Source organism: Phalacrocorax carbo, chromosome 3 (genome assembly GCF_963921805.1).
Source record: "Phalacrocorax carbo chromosome 3, bPhaCar2.1, whole genome shotgun sequence".
Taxonomy (NCBI): Eukaryota; Metazoa; Chordata; class Aves; order Suliformes; family Phalacrocoracidae; genus Phalacrocorax; species Phalacrocorax carbo.
In genome coordinates, this window is record NC_087515.1 from 121,250,023 (window position 1) to 121,262,106 (window position 12,084).

Below are 12,084 nucleotides of genomic sequence, written 5' to 3' on the forward strand. Positions count from 1 at the left end.
TCTGAAACTAAATAGGGAGATGTAAACTTAGACAAAAAAATGCTCTATTAGGCAATGGGTTTGGCCTCAGGTCAACGCCAGAGATAGGTAAATAAAACACAAAAGGGGACTGAAAGTCTTTTAAACGAAATCTAATATGTCCTAAAGTATATAAATTAATAAGGAAGTTGAAATTTTTTACAGATACACTGATTTTGGCCTTTTAGGCTGACTTTGCTATAAGATTCAGATATAACATCAAATACATTTTACATTTATTATATCAATTAATTGTACTTTCAATATGCCCATTTTACTGGTGCATCTATTTTTTCTACCCTGTGAGCTCCACCTGGGATGAGAACCCATAATTTGCCTAAACATATGGTACATTCCTAGAATTCCGAAGTGTGGGAGAAATCACATTAAAGTAAAATGGAATTAATCCTTGTATTACACATGTCATTAAATTTCAAGTCTTCCTAAATGACAGTCAGCAAGTCCAGCTGACACTCTCTTTCATGCAGTACTATTCAAACATATGTTATGCACACTGTTTTTTATTGCTGTTTTTAATTAGGACAAAGCAACCACAAAAAGTACCACAGAAGCTGTCTTCCCAGGAATTCTGAGGTTTATATGGCATCGAAACTAGTAAATGCAGGAAATTTTTCAGCTACCTCAAAGTATGCACACAAATCAGAGCTTTGGTTGAAACATTATTATTATTATAAAAGTGGTATTATGTCACAATATTAAAAAAAATTGATACTTCCAACCAACTCCTAAGATTTGGGAAAGAAGAACAGCATTTCCTTGCCAGATACTGCAGAACATGCCCTCCTAACATTTAACAGCATTTTCACTGAGAAAAGCAATAATCTAGCTACTTCGGGTTTTCACCCACATTTAGTCAACACTATTCGGTTAATGCTAAAGTTTTTCCCTCCCAGACTCCTGGCAGTTCTTATTTCAAGGCAGTAGCATTATCACCTGAGCCACCTAGACCAGTAACCAACAGGTGGCTAACTTTTCTAAAATCCTGATTCTTTTTGTCCCTGTACTTCTAAGAATCAACCTTTTCCCACTGTCATTCAAATAAAAACCTTCCTGCTTTCAACCCCTTCCATCACAGCCACTGAAGCCTCCTTGTCTCCCCTCAGGCTTTCATAAATCCACCTAAATCTTTCATTTGAATTTATTTAACACAGAACTGCCCACATCATTTTCATGACCTCAGTGAGATTCTTAGCCCCCTACCTAATATAACTTCGAGCCCATTCACCAGTTTTTATGTTCTTGGTCCCATAGAAAGTAGACTTCTACTCCTCACATTTAAACTGCCCCTTCAAAACTAACCCTTTTTGTTCTCATCTAGGCTGTACTGCTCTGTGCAAAGGAATGTCTTTTGGGACATGAGCAGAAATTTTGGTTTCAGATCCTTAGCACCCATAACATCACTACACAGATTTTTCTTTTATAAAGACAGCCAAGCCTTGACGAAGAGTGAAAAGTCAAGCAAGAAATACAACATTTAAAAACAAAAACCACCACCAGTCTATCTTTCTGTCATATGAGGTAGGAAAGAGTAAAATTTATCTCTGAATTCTGCAAGACAGTTGAATGTGATTCAAATAGGAAGTAGCTACCACAGGGTAAAACTGATGCAAAACTAAAGGACTAATAGGCAGGAACTAATCGGTTAATGGATTGCTGCTAAAAAAATAAACTAAAAAAATAAACTGTCTCTCCTCTACCTTAATGTTGATATTTTACAAGACTGTAAACTAACAAGAGCAGAATACCACGCCTTTTATTTCATAGTGAGTCAGTATGACCCATGGCACATTAAAGTTTTCAGTAAGTAACAGAACGGGATAGCTATTTACAGCACAAAAAATTCAGGTTAACTTTGTTAAAAAATTAACAGAGTATATACAATTGCAAGTTAATGCCTTAATACCTTTTCAATTACTATGTTTAAAACTACTCATCAGAAATCTACCCATTGATACCCAGTCCTTTGGCAGTATTTGTGCCAGAGGCAGTAGAAATACTATTGTCAGAGGAATCCTGCTTTACAGAACTGAGTTTCTATAACTCAAACTATCATAATACCAATTATTCACACATGAATACATTCACTTGCCTGCTGAATTGCTGAACTCCTCTCTATAATCTTCACAAAACCTCTATAGATTTGCCAAGGGGATCTTCACTTCAGTTCTAGTTTCTTTCTGTTTTGCTTTTTTGTAAATCATCATTCAGAATTTTTAATGGCAATAAATACCCGTTTGACCATGAGCCACACATAACATTTCACTTGGGTTCACATGAATTTGGTATCAAAAACAAGCCTTCCCCGCTCTTTTTTCCCCTAAGCTGCACAGTCTATGCAGGCAGCATTTTTTAGAAGAGCAATGTAATAAATTGTAATTACTCACTGAATACAAATTTACTCTACATTTTCTTAAGGAGTACGTGAGGTTTCTCAATTCTTCCATTCCCATGTTGGGACACTTTAAGAGTTGGCTGAAAGATCCCTAAACTAAAGGCAGACAGCATTCCCCTCAGAGGAGGCCCTGATGATTAAAAAATAAATTCTATACTTAATTCAGAAGGACTAGTCCTCCAGACACAAGTTAAGTAAAATGAAACTTGCAGCGGACTTTCAGAAATTCTCACCCACTGGCACGTTCTGCCTGTAGACTCCCAAGACAGATACATCAAGTAATGACAACATCTTCTGGTGAAATAAGCACCCTTATCTAGGGATGCGCAGCAACCCTGTCCAGACGAGAGTACAGTTCTTAGCTATTAAAGAACAGTGATGGTCAAAAAAATCCAAAATAATACAAACAAAAAAATCTCAAATCCTTCACACATTCCTGAAGTATTTCTGCAAGATCTAAAGGTAACTGTCACCTTTCTGTTTAGTATAGTCTCAGGAAAACAGATCTCAAAAACATGGGTGAATTGTACAGAAGCTTCAAAGTTGATCTACACTGCCTGAGGGACGGGATGCCATCCAGAAGGACCTGGACAAGGCTCAAGAAGTGGGCCCATACGAATTTCATGAAGTTCAACAAGGCCAAGTGCAGGGTCCTGCACCTGGTTTGGGGCAACTCCCAGTATCAATTTAGGCTGGAGGATGAGGGGATTGAGAGCAGCCCTGAGGAGAAGGACTTGGGGGTGTTGGTTGGTGAGAAGTTCAACATGACTGGGCAGTGTGTACTCACAGCCCAGAAGGCCAGCCATATCCTGGGCTGCATCAAAAGCAGCGTGGGCAGCAGGGCAAGGGAGGGGGTTCTGCCCCTCTGCTCTGCTCTGGTGAGACCCCACCTGTGGTGCTGTGTCCAGCTCTGGGGTCCTCAGTGCATGAAGGACATGGACCTGTTGGAGCAGGGCCAGAGGAAGCCACAACAATGGTCAGAGGGATGGAATATATCTCCTGTGAGGACAGGCTGAGAGAGTTGGAGTAGTTCAGCCTGGAGAAGAGAAGGCTCCAGGGAGACCTTACTGTAGCCTTTCAATACTTAAAGGGGGCTTATGAGAAAGATGGGGACATATTTTTTAGCAGGGCCTGTTGGAATAGGACAAGGGGTAATGGTTTTAAACTAAAAGAGGGTAGACTTAGACTGGATATAAGGAAGACATTTTTTACAATGAGGGTGGTGAAACCCTGGCCCAGGTTGCCCAGAGAGGTGGTCAATGCCCCATTCCTGGAAACATTCAAGGCCAGGCTGGACGGGGCTCTGAGCAACCTGATTGAGTTGAAGATGCCCCTGCTCATTGTAGGGGGGTTTGGACTAGATGGACTCTAAAGGTCCCTTCCAACCCAAACTATTTTATGATTCTATGACTACTCCTGTCCCTCAAATCCAGCAGTAGAGTGACAGAATTGCAGATTATATAGAAATAAAGTTAACAGTTAGAAAAGAAAGCATGTATAATTAGAAGATTCAAAGATTCTTAATCATTAATCAGGTCTGCTTGCCTTAACATGGAGGAGCTCTAATGAGGGGATGTAGCAGTCAAAGCAGGTATGTTTCTCTTGAAATTTCTGTTGGTTGACTAGTAAGAGTATATGGAGTGCAGTACAGTATTAGTGGAGGCTGCAGAAAAGACGACACTTCTATGCCTCTGCACTGCTTAAAAGTCCATCAGAGAATGTGAACCCTCTGTCATTAAATGACAAAACTCACATCCATCAAACAGTAGATTCTCGGTTTTTACTTTTTTTTTTCCATGAAGAATTCCTGGGGATTAAAATCCAAAGGAGATTCTCATGGCAAGCAAAATCACCATGGATCTAGACTTTTGTCTGCAGTTATCATCAAGAACCACTTCAAGCAATGCACGTGTTTCAAGTTTTTCTTCCATGATCAAAACACCAAACTTCTTTCTGATGTCTTATGTGTAAAGTAACTCAAAGCCTTGAGAAGGCACTTATTACCAGCAATCTGTGCTCTTATGCAGCATCTAGGATATCTATATATCTGCTACAGTAATTCAGCTGCTTCCAGTAGCTCCACATTCCTTACCAAGGGGCACTGAATAGTCCACTTGAAAGTCCCTGGAGCTTTCAGTCAGAGTCCCAAACTGCAGTCAGAGATAAGCAGCAAGAAAGAACAGAGCACAGTTCCACAATGGCTTGAAAAGCAAAATGAGGTGCCAGCTTCCAGTAACAGACAAAGCCATTTCTCCCTCCAAAGCCAGCTATAACATTTCCACTACCTCATTTGTGCCGGCACTACTGTTGCTGCAGTAAAACAGATAAGGGAACTAAATCCACCCAAAACGTCATGGGGTTTTTTTTTCCCTGGGTTAGTTTTCAACATCTTCAGTTCCCCAACAGAGCTTTCCAACTCATGAATGACGGTTCTAGCACAGGGGTGATGGTGGGAATATGCAACCAGTGAAAGGCAAGGCAGCACCTTCAGTAGTAACCTGCAGTTCTGACTAGCTTGAAGTGACTGTGGAACTAACCCTTAAAAGGCTTGTCATTTTCTTCACCTAGATGGAAGGTACTCAAGGCACAGACCTGACAAATACACATTAAAAAATTGTATGCAACAACTTAACATATTTATGATCTTCATCAGCATATATAACAGTTTGTTATGTAAACAAATACTTGAAGAACCTGGGCACTTCAACTCATCAAGGAATCAAGTTCCACAGGAGGGAGATGAAGCATGTTTCCAAAAAAAATCTTGGCTTCAGTATCCCCAGCATTTTCTTCCCCATGTCAACTGCTTCCCCCTACCATCCCCTACAACGCTCTCAACTCAAGCTCTTCCCAATATTTTCCACAAAAGTCTCTCAATATCTCCTGTTCCTCCCCACCCCGGCTGAATAAGACACAAGACATAGTACATCTGAGGTGTGCATGCCACGCCTGGCCAATTAAATGTTTTAACTGATCAGCTAACACTGCCAAGCAGAACAGGTTACTAGCATTTTCGATTTATGACCTTCTCCTTCAGTAGATGTGTAGATTTATCCAGCTACCTATTTTCACAAAATCTGCTGGAATCTAGTCTTTCAGCCTTCAACTCCTGTCAAATCTATCTGAACCTGGCTAAATGATTCAGAATTTATTAGGGGGGCAGAGATGGACAGAAAGCATAGGTATTATTTGCTTGGGAAACCAAGCTAAAAATACACTTTACATGAAACTGGTGTAATTTTGTTAGTAAAGTACATGGCAAAGACAGTCACATAGGAAAATTAAAGAGAAAAATAGAGTCAAAGGAGAAGAGAATCAGATTAATTTCACCTGTGAAGATCAGTTTTAGACTTTCTACCTCTGTAGATCTGCTCATTTTCCATCTGCTGAGTAGCTTTGTACAATAGCAACTATTACAGCTATATAAATTTTTGGTACATTCAGCTGGCTCTTAAGGACTACTGAATGACACCTCCCTTGCTGCAAGAGAGCCATGAACAAACAACAAGGTTCTCCTGCCACTTCACAAGCAGAGAAGAGGCTCCCACTCTAATTAAAATTATAGTCAATAGAGTTTACAGCATTCATTTATATCACATATCTGAAAGGCTCATGGCTGCTGGTTGGTTTCTGTGATGAAAAATGAAGTTAAGAACAGCTAATAAAGACAAGAAAAATCAACAACTTCTGCAGACAAAAACTTTACATCAAGTCTTTAAATAATTTAAAGCAAACATTGCCACAGTTTTCAAAGGGGAAGAAGGAATAAGATGTATCTAAAAGGTCTGGAAGTTGTTGTTTATTACATCACTTGTACATACCACCTAGGGGGAAAAAAATCTGTTTTAGAAGAATTTATTTTTTAAAAAACCCCATGTTTATATGAAAGTTGAGATTTATAAGAGGCTAAGCAGTCTTGCGTTACCAAATTAGAAAGGAGATGAAAAACACAAGAATATTAAAAAAGTCACTGCTCAGGTAAATTGTAGGACCCTCTTTGCCCTCTGTCAGAGGAAAAAGACATTCAATTAATTCAAAAGGCAAGTATTTAGTAGCGATGGAAGAAAATTTCTTTGCCACACGATACAGCCAGCAGTGTGCCCAGGTGTCAGCACTTGTGTCTTGTGTCAGCAATAGTGTGGCCAGCAGGAGCAGGGCAGGGATGGTGCCCCTGTACTTGGCACTGGTGAGGCCGCACCTCAAATACCGTGTTCAGTTTTAGGCCCCTCGGGACAAGAAGGACATGGAGGTGCTGGAGCGTGTCCAGAGAAGGGCAACAAACCTGGTGAAGGGTCTGGAGCACAGGTCTGATGGGGAATGCCTGAGGGAGCTGGAGTTGCTTAGTCTGGAGAAGAAGAGGCTGAGGGGAGACCTTATTGTTCTCTACAACTACCTGAAAGGAGGTTGTAGTGAGGTGGGTGTTGGTCTCTTTTCCCAAGTAACAGTGACAGGATGAGAGGAAACGGCCTCAAGTTGCACCAGGGGAGATTTAGACTGGATATTAGGAAACATTTCTTCACTGAAAGGGTTGTCAAGCATTGGAACAGGCTACCCAGGGAAGTGGTTGAGTCACCATCCCTGGAGGTATTGAAAAGACGTTTGGATGTGCTGCTTAGGGACATGGTTTAATGATGGACTGGCAGTGTTAGGTTTACAGTTGGACTTGATGATCTTAGAATTCTTTTCCAACCTACACAGAACCATATACGTGTATCACCGAGTCCAAAAGTTTGATGGAATCCTGAAAAAGAACAGGCAGCCAGGATTCATTAGAACTCCCAAAAAGTCACATTTTTAATTAGAAGAATTACAAAGCCTATGGGTTTTAAAAGAACTGTTAACCAACTAAGAATAAGCTACGTTGGTATTTCCTCCAAGATCAGGCACAAAAACCAAAATATTTCTCAAATGTTTACAGCTTCCTTTTAAAGCATCTGGTTGAAGCCAGCATCAGATACAGGAGATCAAACTACTGTCATCCAGAATGCCAATTCCTACACTACCCAGAACAAAATTATAAAGAAACAGAGAGAGACAGTTGTCTCAGCTCTGAGTAAACATGACCTCAAATTCCAGAAAATAATTTTTAATGGTGTTTTTCAACTTACAGTATGTGCCTCTATCTCAAGTGAGAATTACTCCAAATCAAATCCCTTTTCTGGAGAGGAGACAAGAAAACATCAGCAGCTACTAGGATTTTAATGTTAGCATCTGGATGACTATACTCACAGTCAAACTATAGTTCAACAATGTCAATATAACATACAGTCAAACTAAAATAGTTAAAATAATAAAAAACATATGGCATCTGTCTGACTACAGTAATGCCTTATCAAAGGACGTGGCATATGAATGCCTGAAGTACAGTGATCCCTGACACTACTGTATCAGAGAGGTGAAAGGAAAGAGACTAAACAGATGAAAAATCAAAGACCAAGAATAAAATGGTTTCTGAGAAAGATTATAAATGAAAGATCTTTTCTTTCTAAAAATCTTTTTAAAAAATACTCCTGCCAAAACAAAACGTCTTTTCCATTACAAAGCAGAAACACATAGTTTTGTATGATAGCAAAGGCTGCCATTTAAGAAAAAAAAAAAAAACCAAACAACCCTCCCCCCCAAAAAACACCAAAAAGAACCAAACAAAAAAAACAAAACAAAAGCATATAAAGAGGCACACAGAATATTATTTATTTAGGAGCTACGTTTTCTGCAGCAGTTTTTTATATCCTTGCTTGATCTCCCTACAGTTCTTCCTATAGAGACCACTAATCACTTCAATTATTGGGAAAAGTTAGCAGTGTTTTTACTTCATATTTCATAAAATGACTTTCATATAAAACTTTTTAACACTTCACATAACACTAAATATTTTAATTTTTTTATTTGCTCAAAATGCCATTTTCACAGCTATCATATTTATCATACAGCATAAAAGACATCTTCTCTATGAGGAAAACATAAAATCTGCAGTCTATCACTATAATATATGATTGTTAAGTACTGCAGAAAAAGGTAAGAATGTAAACCCAAATCTTCCCCATACAGTTTATTTATATGTAACACTAAAGGAAGCAACTGCAAGACAGCAAAATAATATGCAACGTACTCCATCTACTGGCAAAATAGAGTAGTAGGACAACGTTTTACTATACAGCATAATAATTAAAGAGATGCCAATGTTTTATGCACTAACATGTACCTAAACCAAACCACTTAGCAAGGACTAATTTACCGGACACACCAAACTGCACATTGCTGGTAGCTTCCCCTTCCACACACATTCATACAAATGAGAAATGAGACCCTTCTCATCAGTGCCCAGTGACAAGAGGAGATGTGCGCAGATAGAAATACAAAACATTCAATTCAAAATTAAGAAAAAGAAATTATTGTGAGAGTGGCCAAGCACTAGAAGAGGTTTCCCAGGCATGCCACAGAGCCTCCATTCTTGGAAATATTCAAAACACAACTGGACACAGCCTTGATCAAGCAGCTCTAAGCAGGGGAATTAGACTAGATGATCTCCAGAGGCTCCTTCCCACCACAACAATTTTGTGATTCTATGATCAATAACTACTTACATCAGGCGTTTGACACAGGTCCCATGCGAAGTTCCCACCAGAACACTTACACTTTTCTCAAAATGCAGAGTCAATATGGAAATATTTTAAACTATCTGTGGCAAAACTCTCCCAAATGGATTTTCAGCAACTTCTAGGAATGCAATACTTTCTAAAACCCATCTATACTGTGAGACACCATCCACCACACATGTATCTTCAACAAGGGAAATGGAAGCTGCAGACTAAATCTAACTCAGGAATACGTATCACCATGCCTTCAAATAGAACAATTATTTTGTGCCATATTTCTGATAGCCCATCTGGTCTAATCACATTTTTTTAAAAAAAAATCTAAATTACATTATAAGAATTAAATAAATCACAGAATACATAACTAAAGAAGTAACTAAATTTCATTCAAAATACAAAACCTCAGGAAACAAACTAACACATACTAAACTAACTCTCGTTCTCTATTGTACAAGCCTTGAACAGTAAACATGGCTTCAAACCGGGGAAGGCTGCTGCCCTGTCTGTAGCCAACTCTGTTTTTAGAGAAGACGCTTGACAAACATTTCCTTTCGGGTTCTCAAGTGTTTCGTCTGAATTGACCTTTTTGCCACTATTTTCTAAAATACTGTAAACAAAGCTCTGAAAAAAAATCAATTTAATCAGGAGTATAATGTTATGATTGGTGATTTTTTTCCTTAGATTTATCTAAGACAAAATTTAATTCAAGTTCAAACAGCAGAAAAAAAAAAGGAAGATATTCAGAATTATTAATTGGAAAGTACAGTTTTTATCCTGTGTAATTAAAATACATGAATCATTGTCCTTGTTACTCTGCTTGTGTAATACATTTTAGTCTTTAAAAAAAATCTTAGTTCTTGACCATAAAAAAATTTACACTCTACCTCTAAAATCACCTCTGTTCAGAAATTCCTTCTTTAAACTTGTTTCTTCCATTTATACTATCACAATCCACCATGTAATTTGCTGCTATACGAGCTCCCTACAATCTGCTTGGTCTGCTCTCACTTTACTCCAGCTCCTTCCTCCAGACACCCTTCTAAGACTGTATCTCTTCCTAGTTTCTAGTCTCCACTGAACTTACCACATCAATCTTTAAATGTGCCCATGTACTACTTGAATTCCTTCTGCAGATTTCTCATTGCTCATCAATTCCTGGTTCTCTCTCTTAATTACTAGACACATCACACCCCTCCTGGACTAGCTACCTTTCCCAGACTCAGCGTTACAAGGCAGATTTTCATTTGATCATAGTTCCAAAAACCACTAAGCCTCAAATTTTCTTGCCTTCCAACCTAAATCACCAAAATACTAGCAGGAGCAGTGCCTTAACACTAACTTCTTTTTTGTTTGCACACAGAAACGCTGGCACAGTCTCCTTCAGTCGATGGCTCTAGTTTGCAAATGACTGCCACTGCATCCACAACATTAGGAGGAGAGCAGAGGTACCAGAGCTGCTTTTTACAGAAGTCACCAGTAATGGCTATCTCTCTTCCCAAGAGACATCCAGCTTGGATGTCTATAAACCCTACCATCTGCTGCACAGCATGCAGAGCCTGGAAAGTGCTCTGTAGATCAGGCAGAGTGAGAATCTCCATCTTGGATTTCCTTGGAAACTGGGGGGGGGGGGGGGGGGGGAAGAGAGAGAGAGAGAGAGAGAGAGAGAGAGAGAGAGAGAGAGTCCTTTCCCTCCTCTCTCTGTTTTTGCACAAGCTGCCAAATGAATAAAGAACAGCTTGGATCCACATCATCAATTTATTATATAACAATTTATTCAAGCCATAACTCTGTACGATTGACTTTAATTCCTTTAACGGAAGAAATTACAGCTTCAGGAAATAAAACCATACACCTCTAATTAAACTATCTGACATCAACACTATCATTCATATACAAACAATGTTCATCTCTGGGCAGTTATCACCGTGCTTAGAAAACTCCTTCTCATCAAGGAAAAGCATCATGAAGAAGGGCACAAAGACCAGTGAAAATCTGTCAGCTCCAATCTATCAGTTTGCCTATTAAGCAATAATTGATAATGGTTCTAATAATATGTTAATAATGGATTCCACATCTTCAGCAGGAAAGCAATGCACAGCTCTCAGTATATCCCTCATTCCCACTTTCTCTTACAGTCTTTATTTTGTTTATAACAAATATATCTGTTGTGTATTTACCTGTGCTAATCAACTTACCTCTTGAAAAGAACTAGCAGTGCCTCTGTTTACCTCACCACAGTTAAACAGCCACTCCTCACAAATTTAGAGATTTTGATCAATTAATTGGACTAATCCAGTAGGCTGCAGCGAGAGTATCTTAACATGTTCCAATAATGGGTACTGATTACTGAAAACCATGTCCCATAAAGGAAAATACAGTTAAATTTGTAATCTCTTTACTAACTTTTAGCATAATACTGTATGTACTGAAGCCAGGAAATGAATAACTATAGTGCATGTGAGAGAGTATGAAGCAGTATGGAGGTATGTACCTGTGAATACATGCACAGAGTAAACAGATCTTAACACTTATCAAACAGATAAAAGCAATCTTTTCATTAGATCAGACCTGTCTTGCACTGAAAATAGCCTTTTACAAAGAAAAACGTAATATTCATATTACATTAGAAAAAGTTATTCCTTATCACAAAAACAGAAATCCTGCTTCTTTACAATTTCTTGGGCAGAGATTTCACGTAGTCAGAAGAGTATTTTCTCAAATTCCATGTGTTCCATTCCTAAAATTACTTCTGGAAATAATCAGTAAACAGTAGTACAGTCACACTGGAAATGTTTGCCATTGGAAGTACCTCTAATTTTGCACAGTTATCACCCAAGGTACTCACATGCACATTTATTCGCAGAGTTGGGCCACACCGCCATTGTGGGTTTCTGTTTGTTCCGAAAAGCCTCTTCAACTCTAGCTTCTGTCTTCCGTACGGTGGAACCATGAGGATTTATTTGTTCTGCTGTTACTGATAAGCCTGCACACAGAAGATAACCATACCTATTTAAATAAACCAAGCTGCATAAAACTACTGAATTTAAAAAGAAACTT

At 38.8% G+C, this 12,084-nt stretch overlaps 1 protein-coding gene across 2 annotated transcripts in view; it reads right to left on the reverse strand.

Annotated features, from left to right (window-relative positions):
- ATAD2B (ATPase family AAA domain containing 2B) overlaps positions 1 to 12,084 on the reverse strand; it is an 82,692-nt gene that overhangs the window by 10,415 nt on the left and 60,193 nt on the right. For both annotated transcript variants that reach the window (XM_064448135.1, XM_064448134.1), the window contains exon 24: positions 11,873 to 12,010. In XM_064448135.1, coding sequence (XP_064304205.1) covers positions 11,873 to 12,010 — 138 coding nt within the window. The remainder of the gene's footprint in view (positions 1 to 11,872; positions 12,011 to 12,084) is intronic.